This window comes from Biomphalaria glabrata, chromosome 1 (genome assembly GCF_947242115.1).
Source record: "Biomphalaria glabrata chromosome 1, xgBioGlab47.1, whole genome shotgun sequence".
In the NCBI taxonomy this organism is placed as follows: Eukaryota; Metazoa; Mollusca; class Gastropoda; family Planorbidae; genus Biomphalaria; species Biomphalaria glabrata.
In genome coordinates this window covers 10,638,063-10,663,473 of record NC_074711.1, presented here as the reverse complement: position 1 = coordinate 10,663,473, position 25,411 = coordinate 10,638,063, and the positions used below count along the sequence as shown (strand labels likewise).

Genomic DNA, 25,411 nt, shown 5'->3' with positions numbered 1-25,411 from the left:
ACACAATTAAAAGCAAGCGAGAGAGAAAAAAATGGGAGCGACATTAAAACAAAATTTCCTGTGGTGTGAAACAAGAAGAATGGTTAACAACATGTATATTAAAACAATGTGGGTTTTTTTTTTTTTAAACTAGAAAATGCTCTAATCCACTGTATTCTTTGTAAAATAAACTTAGATCAAAAACTCACAACAAACCCGCACCATTAGACTTCATCGTTAAACTTGATAATGATTTGTAGATCTACGTAATGTGTAGCATGAACTGAATGTTATGTTTAGTGTCAGAAGAACATAATATAAAGAACCTAACATCGGCTAATACATCTAGTGTTTTAAAACTTAAATCTTGAGTGTCAGAAGTTTGCTTCACTTGTTTACTTTGTTTTAGACTTTTGATGTTAACAAAAACGAAATACTCTGTTTTTTTTCTGCATTTAGTGAGCATGGTGAGCGATGATGTGTGTGCTGTATCAATGTCTGAAGTCAAAGGTCAGGGCCGTCCCCAGATTTATGGTTGTCCCCTTCAATGTCCAAGTGATAGATCTTCCTGTTATCAACATAACAACTGGCGGTGGTGCCTTCTGTTTTCCACTCTCACTAACTGAAACATTAGGGTCATACGTTCTCTATGTTGTTACCATTAGCCAGGTCTCAGTTTCTTTGCTTGAACTGAAAACTTTATAGTGATAAAACCTGAACACGTTTACAGTCACGTGTTCTTTACATAATCTAGACGGCCTACTTTTCACACACGAGACATACGTACCAGAGATGGCTACATCTTCAACGTTAGGTTGGATATTGTAGGCTCAAGGTAGTCACTGTAATGTCTTAATATAGTTCCTAATAAATATTTCCTTAAGCTATACAAATGCTGATATGTTTAGTTGTACTCTGACCAAATGTCAGATTTGAGTTTTAGTTACCCGTTAAAGTGATAAATCTGAAATGCCAGTGAAATGCCAAGGACATCAATGGGTATTTAAACAAACAAACAAAAAAAAAGTCATTTGTTAAAGATTGATGCACTAATGACGAAGACAACAACACATAAAATACAAACCATCACACGACGACCTGACGCAAGGTTAATAGTTTTGGGACTACTTTCACTGACATTCAGACGCCTTTACCGTGACATGTACGCACGAATATCAAAACAGATTACAAATGGTGTATCTTTTTACAGTTTGATGACGTCACCTTCGTTTTAAACTGATGGGGACTACGAGCTAACTTCATTTCATTTAAAAGTTTCTATAATTCTGAAGCGAAAAGTGACGTCTTATGTAACCCTGGTTCACATTGAGGCTGTGATACAGTACGAGGTGACCCCTATCAAATATGGCGCCTTGGCAATCTAGAACCTAGAGGTTCTATGTTGGTTAAAGTGGAGATATGTCAACAACCTTGTAGAGTTAGACTAGATCTATTTTATTTATGGCCCAACCAACTTTACTAGAAACTGAGAATTCAAGAGTACATCATTCGGGGTACCCCATCATGTAGAGGCCCGGGGGATTTTCAAATTTGGACCCTCCCCCCCCCCCCCCAACCTTAGCTACGCCGCTGTACTGATCTAGACAAACAAAATGAGTTTCCATTACTATCAGCGATGCAATCATCGCTTCCGGCAGAAGTTAGAGCATACATTAGATTTCAATGAAAAAAAAAGGATAATTAATTAACTGAAACTAATATTGCAGCTACTATGGCAAGGTGCCAAGGAAAGGTTCAGCTATGAGGCTTTCAAAACTTGACAGCAAACATCCTGACACCAGCCATTGTCCAAGAAAACTTAACACCAACATTCTACAGCCCCCTGATATCGTAGCCGCTGGCAGTGGCGTAACTTAACTAGGGAGGGGGGAGAGGTACGGGGCACTTAAACGATTTCAAAATGAGGCTTTAGTTAAGGTTAATTGTAAAATGCGTGTGTGTGTCTGTGTTGAGGGGGTGGGGGCATTAAAACCGTAAAATACCTATACAAATTCGGAACATGTTTAAACTTAAGATGCCGTCGTGTAAACAGGCGAGAAGTTATCCACGCCTCTGACCGCTGCAGTAAACAGACATGAAGTCAGAGGTAACGCTGGAGGGTGTTGATGGTGAAGATATATCAAGTGTGAATCTTATTACATAGGATTCAAAGCTGTGATACATAACCGTGAGACCTAGCTGTGAGACCTAGCTGACTCGGTTCTTCAACTTGCGTCCTACTTTCGGGAAATAGGGAAGGCTAAATGTGTAAAGCAGGCGAGAATAAAAAAAAAATTATTTTAAGCACCGGAACAAAGTTTTCTTTTAGAAAAGTGTTTACGAAACAAATAATCGTGTTCCTATAAATCTAATGCCCTTAATAAAATCATAGACTTAATCAATAGGTGGGGAAGGATGAAATACTAAACCAATAAACACAAGTCTTGGGTTAAACAAAAAAAAAAAAGCCTAAATATTTAGCACCCAACAACTGTACAATAATTAAACAACTTCAATGCAAGGGGCTATTGGAGAAACCAGTTGTCATATCGGCCAAGTTTTCAGCATGAAAAAAAATGACACTCTAGAAAACAGAAATACCAAGGTCTATTCAAATGTTTATTCTCCTCAGATACTTTAGCTATCAGGTTCAGAAGACTCTTGTATAAGCGCAGTTTTCTGATCAATTGTTTTCATGGTCAAAATATTTTTGTTTTCGAAAAGAGACCAGTAGCTGGACCTTATTGTCTTGGGGCATTCTAAACTTGCTTTTTAATGGATCTCTACAAAGTACAGTAAAAAGGCCAGTAAATCATTTTAACTGTAAATAATATATTTTTTCAAAAGACTGTTGTTTATATAGGTTATGTTTATAACACATTCAAATACACATCGCAAGTCTATATATTTATTTCAAGATAAGAAGTGCCGTATTTAGACGTAAACATGCCCTAAGCTATTTGAGATATGGAGTCCTTTTGGGGCCCTTTATTAGTCCAGATATTATTGGTCAGTGCTAAATATTTATTGGGGGCCCTAAGCTATAGCATGTGTTGCCTATTCTAAACCCGGCACTGGAGATAAGAGGATTCCATTAATCCAAATACAAATACAACACACGTGTAGCTACAGTAGCTGTTCGTGCTGATATGCAATTTTACATTATTATCAAGAAGAACGTTAGATCCATCAGATATTCTCTAGATCTATAAAGATATCCTCTAAATCAATACAGATATCCTCTATATCTATACAGATATCCTCGAGATCTATACAGATATCCTCTACATCAATACAGATATCCTCTACATCAATACAGATATCCTCTACATCAATACAGATATCCTCTATATCTATGCAGATATCCTCTAGATCAATACAGATATCCTCTATATCTATACATATATCCTCTATATATATCTATACAGATATCCTCCAGATCTATACAGATATCCTCCAGATCTATACAGGTATCCACAATATATATATATATATATATATATATATATATATATATATATATCCTCTAGATATATACAGATATCCTCTAGATCTATAGATATCCTCTATATCTTTACAGATATCCTCTAGATCTATAGATATCCTCTATATCTTTACAGATATCCTCTATATCTATACAGATATCCTCTATATCTATACAGATATCCTCTAGAATCTAGATCAATACAGATATCCTCCAGATCTATACAGATATCCTCCAGATCTATACAGATATCCTCCAGATCTATACAGATATCCACTATATATATATATCCTCTAGATCTATACAGATATCCTCTAGATCTATACAGATATCCTCTAGATATATACAGATATCCTCTATATCTATACAGATATCCTCTAGATATATACAGATATCCTTCAGAAACATGAAAAATTGCTTCGACATTCATTAGTAGAATGAGTTTTTCAAGTGTCAAATGTCCAGCTCTAATGCAGTGAGAAGACGGACTATTCGCCCCGATCTGATAAAACTGCGCGGTAATGGGTAGCATTGTTCATTAGAAGTGTAGAAGTTCTAGGAGCCGCATCACTACAGAATCACACTGGCGTGAATGTGTCGGTGACGTACAATCAATACAGCCAAGCTAAAGTGATGACAAACATTAGTGTCTTATTTGTTTTTAAATTCAAGTATTTTATAGGTTCCATTTACGTCGCTTTTCAAAATAGAAAAAATCTTAAGTGGATTTTCGTGCGACTTCTAAAAAATATAAAATACTAATTTTAATACTGTTATTTTTTACCATTATTTAAGACAAGGTTGACTTCCACAAGATATATTGTCAAGTGATCTAACAGAAGGCAGGAGAGCGGCAGGTCACCAACAAACACCAACAGGATAGATCCTCATGGTTAGCAAGCATAAAGGATGAGTCCTGGAGCGCAGATGATGTACACACCATAAGTAGACAAAAAACATGAAACGATGCAAAATCTGGTGATCTAAATTGCCCAATCTTTGACCATCCATCCATCCCAGAGGCGGGACAGTCCATGGAGGGCTCTGGCTTGGTTCAACACATCTTTCCATTCAGATCTTCCTTGAGCCTTTCGTCTCCGCCAATCTTTCACCACAGATGTGTATCTAGGATTGGCCTCTTTAGTCACAGTAGTTGCACAGCGAAAAGATTATTACATAAGACGAATAATGCCAGAGACGGACATATTTACAGTTTGGAACATAGAAACAATTTACACGTTCGAAAAGACCAGCGCTAAATTTCCTTGTCATCCTCAAACTTCGATGGAGCCAAGGCCTCAGAAACTCAAATCCTCTCTTGCAAAAGCCCTGGACAGAAAACCCTGGACAGAAAGCCCTGCTGTTGTGCCTCAAGAACTTGTGCCCATCCCTGTGAGACGGAGAAGAACAGGTCTGGGGGCAGTCGAAAAGAATGTGTGTCACGGTTTGCAGTGGCGCGTCCAGCACTGAGCAGCTTGTTCAGGCCTGTGCAGAGGGGGCTGTTTCTCTAAACCTAATCTTTTTTTTTTCGCATTTTCGTCCCAATAATGTTTCATGAATGCGAAATAAAATGATGTAACGGCACAAAATGGTAGTTTCATTTTTTTTTAAATAGAGAAAACACTGTATAGCGCTCTCTTTCAGCGTAGTGAAGAACTGGTATCAGCTACAACAAACAGGTACAAAGAAACTAATTGGGCACTGGACTGACCCTGTCGGACTGTTTATATATATATATATAAGGCTTGTCTTCGAGTCCGAAGATTAGTGGGGAATTTAGTATTACCCGTGGCTGCGCAGCCCCAGCTGTGACCTACATATTTTGCCACCTCCAAGGCAAGCGTAACCATTGTCAGCAGGTGGTCGATTTAGATTTTCTTTTCGCCTCTGCGTCTGTCCTTGGCAGCGGATTTTCATTTGGTCTCAAATGTTCATCCCGCAGCTTTTGTGAGTGACCTCCAGCTGTCTCATTCTGAGGCTGAGTGAAACCATATGCTCTCTTCTATGTCTGCTAAGGCAAGTTGGCGCCTAAGCTGGTCTTTGAAGCGTTTCCGTTGGGCGCCTCTATTACGTCGACCACCTTTTAGCTCACTAAAAAAAAAAAAGACTGCCTTTGGCATACGTTCGTCTCCCATACGGGATACGTGCCCTGCCCATCGTAACTGTCGGACCATAACTAGTCCCTCCATACTGTCCATACATCGACATCGCTGTCTGTAGTGCGGTCCTGCCACCGTATGTCCATGATGGAGCGCAAACATCTTTGGTGAAAGTGCTCAAGTAGTCTTAGTTGCTTTCTGTGTAGTACCCATGTCTCAGAGCCATATAGAAGCGTTAAGAGAACCACCGCCTGGTTGACATTGAGTTTTGTAGGCAGGCGGAGCGATTTATTCCGCAATAATTTTTAGATAATAAATGTCCATGTTCAAAAAGTGAATCTGTTTTCTATTATTGATTCACCAAGAGGATACTATTTCACGGATGTCCGGTGACGCTTGGATATTGTATCACGTAACTTATGTCTAGAGTTACAAATGTTTAAGAAACGGCGTCACAGTTGGCCTTCAGATATAATTAAATTCATTGGTCAAACTTTATTTATAATATTGACAAGAAGGAATGTATTTATTGGACGTATCATTTGTTAGAACGTCTGTAATGAATGAGGTAATACTAGAATGTAGGCCTACATCGGCTGTATTATTTTTGAAATCACACGAAGCAACGCACACAAGCCCATACATAAACACACGCGAACAGATTGTACAATGGAGAGACCATTAAGGGCCGAGACTTTCTTCTCTTACCAATCCATCAACCCTTCCAAACTGAATTCGACTTAGCCCACGTGATCAGCGTACTTGTAGTTCTCGCCTCGCTTCCCCCCTCGTCACGTGTCCTCACACTGGGTGTCTCGCGCTCCAACACTCTTGTATTCCCTGCGGGCATAATGCCCTTTTATCTCTGCCTCGCAAGTCAACCAATGCTGGAACTGTCTGAGACGAAGGCGGGATGTGCCGGCAATGGCGCAGTGACCAGACAATGTCAACAGCACCCAGGTTCGCTTTGAAAACAGACAAGTACAAGTGAAGGGGATACAAACAGAGGACGTACAACTTGGGTACATCTGGGAAAGTTTAGAAAACAAAACAGAATGAATTCTTTTGGGTGACCTTCATGTCCAGTGCACAGAGTTTGCAACGAAGGATAGAAAGGCGTTTAGTTTTGAACTATGTGGTAGAGCTACACTTTGAATGTTTCAAGATATTATTTGTTCACATGTGTTTCTACATCTCCACTCCAACTCTCTGTATCTTGTCAATAAAAGTTCTGTTCATATTTGTTTTACAAAAATAAAATTTTGATTCAGGTTTTATTGAAGTTCAGAAGTAATAAATACAACAAGCCTACAACGTCGGACTGTCTGAAGCTACAACCCAACCACTGTATATCAACAAACATCAACGGTTTAGTCGGACTGTCTAGAGCTACAACCCAACCACTGTATATCAACAAACATCAACGGTTTAGTCGGACTGTCTAGAGCTACAACCCAACCACTGTATATCAACAAACATCAACGATCTAGTCGGACTGTCTGGAGCTACAACCCAACCACTGTATATCAACAAACATCAACGATTTAGTCGGACTGTCTGGAGCTACAACCCAACCACTGTATATCAACAAACATAAACGGTTTAGTCGGACTGTCTAGAGCTACAACCCAACCACTGTATATCAACAAACATCAACGGTTTAGTCGGACTGTCTAGAGCTACAACCCAACCACTGTATATCAACAAACATCAACGGTTTAGTCGGACTGTCTAGAGCTACAACCCAACCACTGTATATCAACAAACATCAACGATCTAGTCGGACTGTCTAGAGCTACAACCCAACCACTGTATATCAACAAACATCAACGGTTTAGTCGGACTGTCTAGAGCTACAACCCAACCACTGTATATCAACAAACATCAACGATCTAGTCGGACTGTCTAGAGCTACAACCCAACCACTGTATATCAACAAACATCAACGGTTTAGTCGGACTGTCTAGAGCTACAACCCAACCACTGTATATCAACAAACATCAACGGTTTAGTCGGACTGTCTAGAGCTACAACCCAACCACTGTATATCAACAAACATCAACGATCTAGTCGGACTGTCTGAAGCTACAACCCAACCACTGTATATCAACAAACATCAACGATCTAGTCGGACTGTCTGGAGCTACAACCCAACCACTGTATATCAACAAACATCAACGGTTTAGTCGGACTGTCTAGAGCTACAACCCAACCACTGTATATCAACAAACATCAACGATCTAGTCGGACTGTCTGAAGCTACAACCCAACCACTGTATATCAACAAACATCAACGGTTTAGTCGGACTGTCTAGAGCTACAACCCAACCACTGTATATCAACAAACATCAACGATTTAGTCGGACTGTCTAGAGCTACAACCCAACCACTGTATATCAACAAACATCAACGATCTAGTCGGACTGTCTGAAGCTACAACCCAACCACTGTATATCAACAAACATCAACGGTTTAGTCGGACTGTCTAGAGCTACAACCCAACCACTGTATATCAACAAACATCAACGATCTAGTCGGACTGTCTGAAGCTACAACCCAACCACTGTATATCAACAAACATCAACGGTTTAGTCGGACTGTCTAGAGCTAAAACCCAACCACTGTATATCAACAAACATCAACGATCTAGTCGGACTGTCTGAAGCTACAACCCAACCACTGTATATCAACAAACATCAACGGTTTAGTCGGACTGTCTAGAGCTACAACCCAACCACTGTATATCAACAAACATCAACGGTTTAGTCGGACTGTCTAGAGCTACAACCCAACCACTGTATATCAACAAACATCAACGATCTAGTCGGACTGTCTAGAGCTACAACCCAACCACTGTATATCAACAAACATCAACGATCTAGTCGGACTGTCTAGAGCTACAACCCAACCACTGTATATCAACAAACATCAACGGTTTAGTCGGACTGTCTAGAGCTACAACCCAACCACTGTATATCAACAAACATCAACGATCTAGTCGGACTGTCTGAAGCTACAACCCAACCACTGTATATCAACAAACATCAACGATTTAGTCGGACTGTCTAGAGCTACAACCCAACCACTGTATATCAACAAACATCAACGGTTTAGTCGGACTGTCTAGAGCTACAACCCAACCACTGTATATCAACAAACATCAACGATCTAGTCGGACTGTCTGGAGCTACAACCCAACCACTGTATATCAACAAACATCAACGGTTTAGTCGGACTGTCTAGAGCTACAACCCAACCACTGTATATCAACAAACATCAACGATCTAGTCGGACTGTCTGAAGCTACAACCCAACCACTGTATATCAACAAACATCAACGATTTAGTCGGACTGTCTAGAGCTACAACCCAACCACTGTATATCAACAAACATCAACGATCTAGTCGGACTGTCTGGAGCTACAACCCAACCACTGTATATCAACAAACATCAACGGTTTAGTCGGACGGTCTAGAGCTACAACCCAACCACTGTATATCAACAAACATCAACGATCTAGTCGGACTGTCTGGAGCTACAACCCAACCACTGTATATCAACAAACATCAACGGTTTAGTCGGACTGTCTGAAGCTACAACCCAACCACTGTATATCAACAAACATCAACGATCTAGTCGGACTGTCTGGAGCTACAACCCAACCACTGTATATCAACAAACATCAACGATCTAGTCGGACTGTCTAGAGCTACAACCCAACCACTGTATATCAACAAACATCAACGGTTTAGTCGGACTGTCTGGAGCTACAACCCAACCACTGTATATCAACAAACATCAACGATCTAGTCGGACTGTCTAGAGCTACAACCCAACCACTGTATATCAACAAACATCAACGATCTAGTCGGACTGTCTAGAACTACAACCCAACCACTGTATATCAACAAACATCAACGATCTAGTCGGACTGTCTAGAGCTACAACCCAATCACTGTATATCAACAAACATCAACGATCTAGTCGGACTGTCTGGAGCTACAACCCAACCACTGTATATCAACAAACATCAACGGTTTAGTCGGACTGTCTGAAGCTACAACCCAACCACTGTATATCAACAAACATCAACGATCTAGTCGGACTGTCTGAAGCTACAACCCAACCACTGTATATCAACAAACATCAACGATCTAGTCGGACTGTCTAGAGCTACAACCCAACCACTGTATATCAACAAACATCAACGATCTAGTCGGACTGTCTAGAGCTACAACCCAACCACTGTATATCAACAAACATCAACGGTTTAGTCGGACTGTCTAGAGCTACAACCCAACCACTGTATATCAACAAACATCAACGATTTAGTCGGACTGTCTAGAGCTACAACCCAACCACTGTATATCAACAAACATCAACGATCTAGTCGGACTGTCTAGAGCTACAACCCAACCACTGTATATCAACAAACATCAACGATCTAGTCGGACTGTCTGGAGCTACAACCCAACCACTGTATATCAACAAACATCAACGATCTAGTCGGACTGTCTGAAGCTACAACCCAACCACTGTATATCAACAAACATCAACGGTTTAGTCGGACTGTCTAGAGCTACAACCCAACCACTGTATATCAACAAACATCAACGGTTTAGTCGGACTGTCTAGAGCTACAACCCAACCACTGTATATCAACAAACATCAACGATCTAGTCGGACTGTCTAGAGCTACAACCCAACCACTGTATATCAACAAACATAAGCGGCTTAGTCGGACTGTCTGGAGCTACAACCCAACCACTATATATCAACAAACATCAACGATCTAGTCGGACTGTCTAGAGCTACAACCCAACCACAGTATATCAACAAACATCAACGATCTAGTCGGACTGTCTAGAGCTACAACCCAACCACTGTATATCAACAAACATCAACGATCTAGTCGGACTGTCTAGAGCTACAACCCAACCACTGTATATCAACAAACATAAGCGGCTTAGTCGGACTGTCTGGAGCTACAACCCAACCACTATATATCAACAAACATCAACCTTTAGGTGCCAGGAGTACTTGGCTCCCATAGCAGGAATAGATGTGACGTGTACAAAGACTTCGAATGTACAGGAAACAAAAATGCTGCTTACTTTATTCCGACTTTAAAAAAACTCTTTAATGCATTCAAAAGTGAAAACCCAGAGCGCTCAAAGAGATAGTGACAGTGCATCACGTGAGGTTTGTGGGACATTTCTTCCGACAGAATGAAAAGCGCGTCCCAATGGTATCAGCAGCCACATGGAGACCAATACGAGGAAGACGCAAACACGCAAACAACATCTCGTATAACCTGGCGCCGAAGCTTCATGGAAGACGTCATAGCAGTGAGCACCGGCTGGGAAGAGGCTGCTGACATTACTGGAGACCGATTTCTATGGAGTCAGCTGGATCGGGAGGATCTATGTTTTAACCCAGGTTTCAAGGACGCTCATAAAAGTTATTGACTAATTCTGTTAACCCAGATGTCAAGGTTACCCATAACAATTTTTTTGCCAACGCCTGTTAATCCAGATATCAAGGGGGCCCATATAATTTTTTGACTATGTTTGTTAACCCAGATATCATGGGGTCCCATTTAACATTTTGACTGTCTGTTAACCCAGATATCAAGGGGGCCCATATAACTTTTAGACTACGTCAGGATATTTAGTGTTAAAACAACAACAGCTTTCCTTGAAACACCTGAGAAATGGGGACGAAATTCTATTGTTAAGTACTAGATTTATTTAGCTACACCTGTTCTGAAATGCTATTACAGAATTTCAACATACACACTACATCATAGAACTAAATGTCAAACAGGTTCAACGGGTTAAATGAATTAAACTCCAATCAAACGGCAGCAAAACTAAACTACAAGTGTGGGTAAGCACGACGCGGTATTCTACAGTGAACTCAAAACATAGAGACAGTGTACACTGTGACGTCAGGTGAAAGTAAGTGATTGGTATATGCACTTGCCCCCGTTCTCGACCTGACAGCATTTGCATAGACTAATCAACAAAAATAAAGAAAAGATTTGAACAACTACAAGAAACGAATTCTAGAATTCCAAGATGGGTGCAAACCACGGTGCAGACAGAGACATTAAACGGACGGAGAAAGAGATTGAGAGAGAGAGAGAGAGAGAGAGACAGGATGAGGACAAACACGACGGGGACAAGGAAAGGGAGGAAAAAAAAAGAGAAAAGTAGTGAGAGAAAGTGAATGGAAGATGAAAAAAGAGAAGGACAGAGAGAGAGAGAATGATAAATACATGCTATTTAAAACAGGATTGGGGGAGGGTGAGAAAGAGAAAAATGGAAGAATGCCAAAAATAAAAAAAAAATCTCTCTCTCTCATCCGCGGGCTTTAGTTTGTGTATCACTGATCTAAGTTCCAAGTTCCCCTGCATTTTAGCCGACCTATTGATATCAAATATAAAATACTGTGAAAACGGGTTTAAACGATTTGTTAAACGGTTTTGTTCTTTAATAGACATAAATTTATGTATTTTTATTTTGAGGGCCCTCCGGTTATGGGATTGACATGATCTAAGGAACAATTACCAGAAGTTTGGTTTAAATATCAAAGCAAGACAAATATACTAGTTCAGAACACAAATACTGCACCTCACGTAACCATTACTGGCCAACCACTAGAAATTGTTGACCATTTTTGCTATCTTGGCTCCATCATATCCAATGATACTCTACTACTCTACTGGATAAAGACATTAACAACATGATAGCAAAAGCAATGGCCACCATGTCACGGTTGCAGAAAAGAGTGTGGGACACAAACATATTGCTGACTAACAATACTAAAGCCTTAGTCTACCGGCCCTGTGTGATGAACACTTTGCTATACGGAAGTGAAACATGGCCAACCTACTCATGGCAGGAAAAAAAGCTGAATGTCTTCCACCTCCGATGCCTAAGGCGTATCTTTAAAATAAGGTAGCAAGATAAAATAACCAATGAGAAAGTGCTACAAAGAGCATGGTGCCAGGACATCCACTCTGTTATCAGCAGCAGACGCCTTGGCTGGCTTGGCCACGTTCGTAGCATGCCAGTAGGTTGACTTCAACAAGACATTCTGTATGACGATCTAACAGAAGGCAGGAGAGCCGCTGGTCGCCCACGTTTACGGTATATGGATGAATGCAAACGCGACATGAAGCTCTTCAAAATCGACACTAGCAGCTGGGGAAAAGTGGCACTGGATAGATCCACATGGAGAGAGAGAGAGAAGGATTTCGGATTGCAGATGCCATACACAACAGTAGCAGAAAGAAGAGTTAAAAGGCAACGGCGCCTGGTGAATACAGATGCCCAACCTGTAACTGCAGCTGTGTATCATAGATTGGCTTCTTTAGTCACACAAGAAGTTGCAAAAGGAAAGAATATTCTCTGGAGACGTAAAATGCCACAGAAAAAAAAAGACAGAAGGAACATTTGTGCCGAAGTTTATCAAGATTGGTCAAACAGTTTTGATGTCTATTCGGGACATAAATACATACATACTCCTTACATTCTACTTTATATATTACCAGCCGGATGTTACCCGCGGCCTGCTGGGTGTACCAAATTTGTTTAAAAGTTTCTTTCTTTAATAAAGATACAATTAGGTACTTCTTGTATATTTTTTAGGGCCGCCGGTTGTAGGAGGGACATTAAACTTACACTGCGGTCTCCGTCATGATCTAAATAGCATATATGCCAAGTTTTGGCCAAACGGTTTTGGGTCTTAATTTGCGTATAACTTTCGATATAGTCACTGAGAGTGCTTTGTAAACAATTAAACGAAATAATAATTTTATAAATAAAACGAATGCGGAATGCGTGAACGTAAAAATAGTATGAATGGAGCTATCAAAATAGCTAATCGACTTAAATTCATTTTTCAAATAAAAACATTTGCTTGTAGGCCTACATATATTTCATTAAAATTTTTAATGAATAAACTTAATTTTGTATGTTCATGTGTTAAAGTATAAAGTAGATCTTGAGTTAGACATGGCTCTAGATCTAGACTAATCTTGGATAGAGTTCATTCTGCGCGTTCGTGAAGGCTTCGCTCTGCGCATGCGTGACCTTTTTAATTAGATTACGCGATTCATGAATGAAACTATTAGAATATATCTCAACAAGGCTTCGCAGCTTTAGCGAATGAATGTACGAAAAATGCTTTAAAAAAACAAATTTGAATATTAATTTGATTAAAATATGAAATGAATGGACTATAATTAGTATGTTTATGTTTTCAAGTATAAAACTATCGTTGCGAAGAGAAGTTCTATCATATTAGAGTTGAATTAGAGTTTTAGACCTAGGAATAGAGAGATGTGTAACCTTTCGGGTAATGTCTCATGAAAGAATGTACGTCAGGAATTCTAAATTCGTAGATATAAGGAACGAATTTATGTAAAAATGCTTTTGAAACACAAATTTGAAGCTTAATTTGATTAAATAATGAAATCAATAGACTATATTTTGTAATTTCCATGTGTCAAAGTAAAAAACTACCTGTGGAAAGTGTAGTTCTTAAAATTAGATCTAGATCTAAATCCTTTCTATCTTTTCTCATGTCAACATGGTAAACATGGCCTAGATTTATAAGAAACTATACTTTCATAGAGTCGGTCAACTTTTCTTTTTTTTTTAAGGGTCTTTAGTTTATTTTATGGCTACAATACATACACTACGGTCCCAGTTAGTACCCATGGAACATTTATGCCAAGTTTTATCAAGATTGGTCAAAAGGTTTTGATTTCTATTCGGCGCACACACACACACACACACACACACACACACACACACACAACACAACACACACACACAACACACACACACACACACACACAACACAACACAACACAACACAACACACACACACACACACACACACACACACACACACACACACACACACACACACACACACACACATACATACATACATACATACATACATACATACATACATACATACATACATACATACATACATACATACATACATACATACATACATACATACATACATACATACATACATACATACGCACGCCTTACATTCTACTTTATAATATAGATTGGTAGAGAGAGTATTCAGTCTAGTTGTTAAACTTAAACACTTTTCACATTTCTACGTTCATTAATTCCACAGTCATTTCCGACATATTGTTATTCATCAAGTACATTACCACTTTAAGTTACTTTTTTTTTCTTGTACTGCATTGCATTATACTCTACGCTGGCGCGGGTCATGGCACTAGCATCGGACAAAAGAGAAACATTAAGACTTTTAATATTCATTCTTTTGATGTCCTACAAGTGTCTATTTGCTCTAATTCTGGCACAGTATTGGTAGGTTGATTTCTAATATCTGGTGTAATGTTTCTGTAGTTTGTAGAAATATGAAAGGTTGCCTAAAATAGAAGTAAAGTACGTTTTCAAATAATAGGTTGATCTTTTATTTTTTGCACCAAATCCAAGTCACTGATTGGTCAATTGCATTCAAACGTTTAGCATTCAGGGGAAATGAATCATATGCCCAGAAAATGTTCTCAATAGTTTTCGACAAATATTGTACGACAGTTGATTTAAGTTATGCTGATGTTCTAAACTAATAAAGATAATTCAATGTAGTCATTAGTTTCTTATGTTCAAGTAAAGATGGGCAATCGATTATTCTTTTATTATATGTCTCAAAATATCTTTATAGAATACAATAGGGTCTAGTTAATAATTTGCTTCTAATGCTTAAAAATAACGCAGGATATTTTAATGAAGTTCTCCTCTCCTCTTAATTGAAGATACCATCGTTGATCTGACCTCATTAAATTAAATTAATGTTATAAACTTTATTTTGTGTTCTATAAAAAGAACATGCATTCCCCTTGAATTCTAACCCAAAATAAAACATTTTCTGATAACAAACAAAAAAAGATATTTCAAGATTAATCATATCAGACTAGTGAAAAAGTAATGAGCAATTTGAAGAATTCCGTCCAAAATCAAGAATTTCGGATAGAAACATTAAGAGATAAATATATTGCTGATATCTAGAATTAGGAAAAACTACTACAGTGGTATCATTAATATGATTGTAAACTTTCAAATATATAAATGTCAATTTATTGTAAATCAATGCTAGTTTCTGAATACAAAGCGATCTCGCATAAGATATTTTAAAAATTGAAAATAAATTGTAAATCCTGATCCGAATATCCGCAATCATTATTATTATTTTATTATTATTAGTAGATCTAGTAGTACTATTATTTTTATAATTTAAAAAAATAATAAAATAGATGTTTAAGTGAATTAGCGGTAATGAATCATAAAAAAGGACATAACTATAAAAGAAAATTAACAAAGACCAAGCGTTCTAGATGTAAGATAGATGCACAAACATTTCATTTCATAAGCATGGGCGTAGCCAGGATTATATTTTTAGGGTTTTTTTTTTTAGAGGGGTGGTTAATTTTTTATTTTATTTATTATTTATTTACACATATTTACTTACACATACATATGTACATGTATTTAAACTTTAAACGCTGCGCAATCTTGTGTACATCATCTAAAATGTGATACTATACAGTATACAATGCTACTTATTCAACGAAACCAATTTACAATTCGAAAGCGATGAGAAAAGGCATTTCAAAAGTCAGACACTAACCAATGAGATGGCACTTCGTTGCACGTGCGGCGACAGGTTAAAGAACAGGAAGTTCTCGCCCACGTGCTTGTCACGCCCTGCTAGACAGAGGAGCTAAAGAAAAAGCTATTATGAGAGCGAAGGAAAGATAAACTCTGCCGCATTCACGTCATTTCCGTTTTGCTGTGCTCCCCCCCCCCTTTTCCATACGACTGCACTGGAGCATGAAGGATGGGAAGTGATGAGCGCGACAAGGAAGAAACATAAATAGGACTTCTCTTGATGACGATGCAACAACACACACACACACACCAACGTGTCAATCATTTTCAGTAGCAGACGTGAATAAATATTGTCTATTTCATTTCCTGAAACCTGCCTGAAAATGATACAAGTATTATCAACACTTAGATCTAGATCGAGCTCCTAAATATTACTTAAACCAACATCCTCATGTTCTCTTTACGTGCGCCAGTATTTCACCCTGACACAATAAGTAAGGCCAAAAACATGTAGACTTTACAATTTACCATTCACAATAGTCATGTGCTCTTATTGAATAAAAGAAAAACATCACTGGTTTTTAATTGGTTTAAACCAAATAAGAATCGCGAAGATTAAACTATAAATTATGATTTTAATTATGAATTATTAATAGTATTATATTAATGTACACATGGTATTATCATATACATTCAATAAACACGGATCATCATTAGTAAAAGAATAATAGAAATGATTCAAGTTTCAATATTGATATTCCAGTTACTGTCTTACCTGTGTCTCCAAGACAACCATGTTACTGTCTTACCTGTGTTTCCATGACAATCCTGGCGATTGCAGTTTGTACCACATTAGTTCGATCCAGACAGTCCACACAGTTCACTCGGAAGACACCTTTCTGTTCACAGATAACACCTTTAGTGTCCACCCTAACAAGAGGAGACAAAGTATCAGAGGGCTGAGTGGAATCTAGGGGAAGATTTGTACATTGCAATTTCGTAAAGTGCTGTTGGTGAAAATTTTGACACTTGGGACATGAGTTTGAGTTTTGAGTTTTTGGCACATCGGCACAATTTAGGCCATGTCATGCACGTAATCCTTCAAGTATTACTCTCCTCTATTAGTTATTGACACTTAACACTTTGGTTGGGCAATAAAACTAATGAAATTTCTGTGATAATTAAACATTTGCATTTTATTTCTAATGAAGCTGCATTTTAACCCTTACCTAAAAAAACAACAACAACATAAGTGTAACTACATTTCAGATTATTACAAACATACATATATTAAAAGTATGCAAATTGTCTTTTCAATTTATCTGATTCATGTTTTTGTTGTTGTTTTTTTGGTGGCGGCATGGTAGAAGCCTATTCTTAAAGAATGACTCGAAGAGATTTATCAAAATACAATGTATTTAAGTGAAGTGACCCTACCAGCAATATCTCATGTCTTTAATGATGTCCTTAATGCCGTCGGTCAATAGTGAAACGTTCTCAAAGCGCATCCCGCGGCTGAAAAAAAGACAAACCAGATTGTCGTTAACATGGACATTGAGAATAGATTATCATCATCATCAAGCTCCATTGGAGTGAGGGCTTGAGAGGCTTAAATCCTCTCTTGCAAAAGCCCTGGGCAGAAACCCTGCTGTCTTGCGTAGTACAGGTGGAGAATTTTTGGTTTCCCAGACCTGTCGAGACGGAGATCAGCAAGTCTGGGGCAGTCAAACAGAATATTAGGCAAGGCTTTCTTAGATTAGATAGAAAGCTGAATAAATATGCATACACTATGCTTGAAACTCATAGGATATATTAACAAGTGTCTTACACTAAAAGACTTTGGTAATTCAAAATTAATACACACAAAATTCAGGTTATATTTGTGGTGGATGACGAGATAAACGGAGAGAAATACAGGACTAGCTCCCAGACTCTAAAAGCCTCCGTCCTCTTGACTTCTAGCCTTCTCTTACTACCAGGAGGACAACAAAAAACATGTGTTCTCAAACAATTGTAGATACACAGCGATGGAGGAGACTACTCATCGAGATAGTGCTATATACAAAATAGATATCCACTGCCGAACGGGCACTAGCCTCCTCATCGAAGTTGCCACCGAAATTCGGATGAGAGTCGCGGGACTTGTGTTAGGACAAAGTGAGGAGTGTTTCTCGAACACAATAACTGTTACTATAACCTTTGTGAAACAAAAAAAAAAGTAAAAGTACCACTTCCCGATCTAAGGGGCAGATGCTGTAAAGATCATATATTTCTGAGGCCCACGGTTAACGAGGGTATCATGAGGCCAGCACGACGACCAACCGACTTTACTTTTCCCCAAAACTTATGTCAGGTACCCATTACAGTTGGGTGGACTCAGAGGCGCCCTAAAAAATCCCGATATTCAAAATCCCAGTCTTCAACAAACTTGGAACCCGAGACCTCTGAGTTCAGAAGTAAAGCGCTTTACCCCACCCACTACCTCGCCCCTGTATCTTTTGGATGGTGAGTAAAAAAAAAAATCCTTGCCAGACACATAAACTCAAAGGACAGGGACACCAGACCTTCTTCACTCTAGGAATTGTGTTGTAGTCTCCCAGTACCAGACTGTGTTGTAATGTTTGATAATTAATATTCACTTCCGCCCCTCCCAAAAAAAATAATTCGTCCTGTCAGCTACGTTCGGCAGCGTTTCCGGAGTGTGTGAAACAAAACAATGCTTTTTTAATCATTACAATGCGCAAAAAACAAAAAGGCGTATCCGGTGGCCAAAATGTTGGTGGCTGCCAATGAGGTGGTAGTACTAGAATTTGTTTTGGTTACTGAATACAAATGTATGAAATTGAACTACTTGCCAGTATTCATGAAAGTCAAATGTAATGTAGGTCACGTCTGGTGAATTGTAGCGCAGGACGTGAGCCATGTAAGCGTCCCCAAGGATCTGTTCTTTTCCCGCCAGTTCAGCAAGGGAGACAACAACAACCTTCTGATACAGTTCCAGTTGTTCTTTGAAGTGAAGTAAAAATGCCTGATGACTTTCTTCCGCATCTAAATGTGGAGAAAGAAATAAAAATAAATAAAAGATGATCACACTCTAAGGTGCAGTTCAAACTATTAGTAAGTACCCCCTTTTAATCCATGCGATCTGTAGGGTGGATGTAGAGGTCATCTGTTTCTATGGCCGAGTTGGGTGGACTCAGGGGCTCACTTAAACTCGAAATGAAAAAATCTCTGTTTTCACTGAGATTCGAATCCGGGACCCCTCGGTTCGGAAGCCAAACGAATGAAAACATGGGCATCACACCCATTAGTTCGAACTGTTATTAGTTTGGATTAGCGTAAGCGCGGTGGCTGAGCTGTAAAGCGCTTGGTATCCGAACCGGGGGAATCCTGGCGAAGACTTGGATTTTTTTTTATTTCGGGATCCTTGGGCGCCTCTGGGTCCACCCAGCTCTAATGAGTACCTGACATTAGTTGGGGAAAAGTAAAGGCGGTTAGTTGTTGTGCTGGCTACATGACAGCCTCGTTAACCGTAGGCCACAGAAACAGATGACCTTTACACCATCTGCCCTATAGACCACACGATTTGAAAGAGGAACTTCACTTTTTTTTTTAAATAGATTAGCTTGAAATTTCCATTAAAAGTTTGTTTTTGTTTATTTCTAATGTCTGCTATTCTCAACAAGCTTAACAGTGTGTACTAACAAAGTATAGTTTTATAATAGACAATAAATCATTCAAGAACTATTTAAAGTAAGTAGGTTAACGCATAACAGAGCTGGAACTTTTTTTTTTATTGCTAGATATAACATGGCGGAACAAAAGAGTGTTTGTTAAACATACAAAGTCGTGTCACTTGATGTCAAACGATGTTCTAACCAACAATACCTTACTATTAATAGAAAATTATGATGAATGGTCTCCTTATCATTAACTTAGCCCACAATTAACCCGAGATCGTCTATTCTTCAATCAACCTGAGACCGTCTATTTTTCGACCTTCAAATTCAATGTTCAAGTGTTTTTCTTCCCTCTGTTCAAACAAGCAGATGTGTTTGCTTCTGAATGGCTAGTTGTTGACTCTTGTAGTAAAACGTCAAGGTGAATGGGTCAAATCATGGGAACCTGAGCACACAAACAATTTAAAAAAAAGTAAAGTACCCCTTCCAGAACTTGTTTCTATGACCAACGGTTTACAAGGGTGTCAAGTGTCCAGCGTAACGCCTTTCCTTCCCCAACGTAAGACAGGTACCCAATGGACGGTGTCTGGACTCAGGGGCGTCCTAAATATCCCGAACTGTTGGTTCGGAAGTCAAGTGTTTTTTACCAATCAGCCACCACACCCCAACACGAACAAATTACTTGATGATATAGTAGGAAAAAATAAGGGAACTCAGATTCCTATCCACATTTACCAAGGTTCAAATCCTGCGACCTCATTCACCAATCGTAAACAAACAACATTTAGTCACGTGATCTTATTGATAAAACAACGGGAAAAAAACTGTCACGTGACAACCATAATGAATCGTAAAGATCGTAAATTATATAGAAGAGATAGAGCAACACGTGGCTAAATGTTGTTTGTTTAAGATTGGTGATTGAGGTCCATTGGGACACAGGTGCAGTAGAGCAGAAATGACTAAACTACGGCCTCTGGGATTTATCCAGTCCCTCGAAATTTCTACCAACGGTACATCATGAAGCCATGATAGTAAGTTTCTTTTTATTCGAAACATTCTGACTGAATTTGTAGCCAGAACTACGTGTCTCTCTACTCACTTGAAGGAAGGGTGTCAGAAAAAAGAAAGCTGCCAAGTGTTTTTTCCATTCACTTTCTCCCGTATGCCCCTCCCTTTTCTTCCTATTATTTTAATAAAGCAATATCCCACAATGCAACCCATGTTCACACGCACCCCCTCTCCCCCAACTCTTTATCATTATGACATGTCCTCAATAACCTTCAAAGTGTAACATGTGAAGTTGAGCAATTGGTAAATCTTTGTGTTGTATCTAATTCTAACTACTGCGTTCGTGTAAAAGGTCTACAATCTAATGTGTTCAGTGGAATCAACAACACCACAATCCAGGGTTATCAATCTTCCCACACTTCTGCTCTCTGGACGATGTTCTCCACAATAAGTTTGTTGGCCTCATGTCTAAAAAAACTTTAAATGTATACGATGAGTAGAAGTGATATAGATCTAATCGATACAGTCTTTGGAATCGAAAACAACGAAAAAAAATATACAGATATATACTATAATATCTTCGGAATCGAAGACAAAGCCTCAATAAGTGATATTATCCTCAAAATGGAAGACAACACATTATAAGTGCTATGTGATTGAAGTGACGCTTTAAGAGGTACTACAGCTCGGTCGAGAAACAATTCATTATATGATCGCTTTTCATACTGCTGATACATCAAGTTGTATCTGTTGTATCTGATAACAGTGTGATTTGTGGTGAGTCAATCGGGAAATAGATTTCTCGTAGTGTTAAACAACTCGTAGTAATATTAAAATTGATTTGTAGAAAATGTATGAATATAATCAACACACTAAAGTTTTCAGGTATTTCCAGATCAATGAGGGACGCCTAGATGTCTATGATGATTTGTGATGATTTCGTTTTCTAAGATATCATAAAAGTATTCCGGAGGGTGTGCTTATATATTAAAACATGTTTTGTTCTATAATTTAGGACACTAATATCGGGCAGGGGAAATTAAAAAACTAAAATGTATGATTAGGTACAGTACCCTTTTCAGACCTTGCGATCCATACGTCGTCTGTTTCTATGACCTAAGGTTTCCATGTGTGTCATGTGGCCAGCACAACGACTTTCCCCCCAACTAATGTAAGTTGAGTGGACTCTGGGGCGTCCTAAAAATCCCTCGGTTCAGAAGCCAGGCACTTTAGCACTCAGCCGACCCGCACCCAATGAATGCACCAACTCAAATTGTAATTGATGTCAAGTAGCTACAATGGAATAGTATACTTAAGGTCAAGGCAATGAAGCTCTGCAGTTTCGTCAAGTTAAGTGCCTTGGCCACAAGAGCAAGTCAGTCAAATGGGTTTTCAAAGTCACAGGTCCTTGTGGTCAGACAGTTTACACACCTTGTTTTGTCTGTCGTCATTACTGTTACACAAATCTGTAGACAACTGGTTATGAAACGAGTCCAAAGCCTCACATTACGAGCTTGTGAAGAGATGTTATGTGTCTCTTGTAAAAGATGTTAACATGAACATCTTTAAAATAACTACAGAGAGTTTACACCCAGAGCCTACACATAATACTAAGGCTTGTCTTCGAGTTCGATTATTAATGAGGAATATAGTATTTCCCGTGGATGCGCAACCCCAGCTGCGACCTGCATATTTTTGCCACATCTAGCGCAGGCCATCTACTGTCAGTTACTTTCCTCTACGCCAGAGGGGGAAAAAAGCCCCCCCCCCCAAGTTGATCTTTATAGCGCTTCCGGGAGCACCAATGTTACGCCTTTGGCATGCGATTGTCCCTCATGAGGGATAAGTGTCGGACCCATCATATATCCATTTTTTTACTAATTTTTTACAAAAAAATGTTAATATATTTGCATAGCTCAAGTTTTTTAAAATATTTTTTAAATTTTAATTATAGCATTTTTTCCCAGCAGGGTACTTATACTAAAAAAAAAAAGCCCCAATATATCTGTGATCTATAACAATACCGAATTAAAACTATTTTGTCTAACAGAAAACATTTTCTTATTTCGAAATGTTCATCTCCAAACAAGTTTAGAACAAGACATTATATATACATATCTAACGTTCTCTCAAGACTTTGGTCTGATAAGATATGAATGGAATCAAAATGTCGCTCTGCAGTTGATCCCCAAGTTAAGGGGCAGTAAACAAACCTGAATGTACTTTTAATGCTCTGCGGCTACTGCTTGTCAATATGATTTTTCTCGCTTTCTCGGCGTTGCAGAAGAATCAATAGTACACTTTCATCAAGACGAGCAAACAGAAAACATTTACATCTAGTCTCAGCAAACAGAAAACATTGAGATCTAGTCTCAGCAAACAGAAAACATTTAAATCTAGTCTCAGTAAACAGAAAACATTGAGATCTAGTCTCAGCAAACAGAAAACATTGAGATCTAGTCTCAGCAAACAGAAAACATAGAGATCTAGTCTCAGCAAACAGAAAACATTCAGATCTAGTCTCAGCAAACAGAAAACATTGAGATCTAGTCTCAGCAAACAGAAAACATTGAGATCTAGTCTCAGCAAACAGAAAACATTGAGATCTAGTCTCAGCAAACAGAAAACATTCAGATCTAGTCTCAGCAAACAGAAAACATTCAGATCTAGTCTCAGCAAACAGAAAACATTGAGATCTAGTCTCAGCAAACAGAAAACATTGAGATCTAGTCTCAGCAAACAGAAAACATTGAGATCTAGTCTCAGCAAACAGAAAACATTGAGATCTAGTCTCAGCAAACAGAAAACATTGAGATCTAGTCTCAGCAAACAGAAAACATTCAGATCTAGTCTCAGCAAACAGAAAACATTCAGATCTAGTCTCAGCAAACAGAAAACATTCAGATCTAGTCTCAGCAAACAGAAAACATTGAGATCTAGTCTCAGCAAACAGAAAACATTGAGATCTAGACTCAGCAAACTGAAAACATTGAGATCTAGTCTCAGCAAACAGAAAACATTGAGATCTAGTCTCAGCAAACAGAAAACATTGAGATCTAGTCTCAGCAAACAGAAAACATTCAGATCTAGTCTCAGCAAACAGAAAACATTTACATCTAGTCTCAGCAAACAGAAAACATTGAGATCTAGTCTCAGCAAACAGAAAACATTGAGATCTAGTCTCAGCAAACAGAAAACATTTACATCTAGTCTCAGCAAACAGAAAACATTTAGATCTAGTCTCAGCAAACAGAAAACATTTACATCTAGTCTCAGCAAACAGAAAACATTGAGATCTAGTCTCAGCAAACAGAAAACATTGAGATCTAGTCTCAGCAAACAGAAAACATTTACATCTAGTCTCAGCAAACAGAAAACATTTAGATCTAGTCTCAGCAAACAGAAAACATTGAGATCTAGTCTCAGCAAACAGAAAACATTGAGATCTAGTCTCAGCAAACAGAAAACATTGAGATCTAGTCTCAGCAAACAGAAAACATTGAGATCTAGTCTCAGCAAACAGAAAACATTGAGATCTAGTCTCAGCAAACAGAAAACATTGAGATCTAGTATCAGCAAACAGAAAACATTGAGATCTAGTCTCAGAAAACAGAAAACATTCAGATCTAGTCTCAGCAAACAGAAAACATTGAGATCTAGTCTCAGCAAACAGAAAACATTGAGATCTAGTCTCAGCAAACAGAAAACATTGAGATCTAGTCTCAGCAAACAGAAAACATTGAGATCTAGTCTCAGCGTTTTTCTTCTTCTTCCATTCACATTCGAAGACTTGCGTCAGAGTCAAGCGGAGAATAATGTTGAGCCACACCGACCTAGAAAACTTGACCAGACAAACTCAGACGTTCGACTCCAGACGTGAACATTACGCGGTAGGGACTAGAATGAACTCAGCAGGTCTGATAAAACAATGAGTCGCTGAATGCGCCGACGCAGGCAACTGGAGTCCTTGTCATTATAGAGTACATCAAAATGGCTTCTCAAACTAGATTTGAACTACGTAAAACAATAACAAAGAAGTAAAAGGTGAACCGTAGATCTTTAAATTCCTGGAGAAGCCTTGGTCTGGAATTATGATATACGCTGATAGGATGTACTCTGGTTCTAGTTGTCAGAGAGAGGGGGCGATGGTGGTGGAAGATAGAAGTTAAGAAGGAAAAAAAACTACGCTCACCCAGAGTGAAAGAAATGTCTCACACACTCACTCACATATATATACATACATACAAGTTGATTGACGACAGTTCAAAAGACATAAGTAATATTTTCAAAACAAACACTTACTATTTATGTTCAAATATTATAGACCAAATATGTCCAAATCTATCATACTTTAAAATAGTAAGTATTCGTACTAAGACAAATACATGTTTGTTCTCCCGAACCCGATTGCTGGAACACTGGGTTTTAACAGTACCGGTACGTAAATATATAATTGGAGACTCTCTATTCAATGTTCTAAAC

General features: G+C 38.6%; 1 protein-coding gene across 1 annotated transcript in view; it reads right to left on the bottom strand.

Moving 5' to 3' along the window:
* The window catches only part of LOC106072714 (phosphatidylinositide phosphatase SAC2-like), a 159,723-nt gene that overhangs the window by 19,429 nt on the left and 114,883 nt on the right, over window positions 1-25,411 (bottom strand). Inside the window, exons 10-12 of the mRNA XM_056021373.1 lie at window positions 19,094-19,286; window positions 17,676-17,753; window positions 17,048-17,168 (exon numbers count right to left, since the gene is read on the bottom strand). Of these exons, the coding sequence (XP_055877348.1) occupies window positions 17,048-17,168; window positions 17,676-17,753; window positions 19,094-19,286 (392 nt within the window). The remainder of the gene's footprint in view (window positions 1-17,047; window positions 17,169-17,675; window positions 17,754-19,093; window positions 19,287-25,411) is intronic.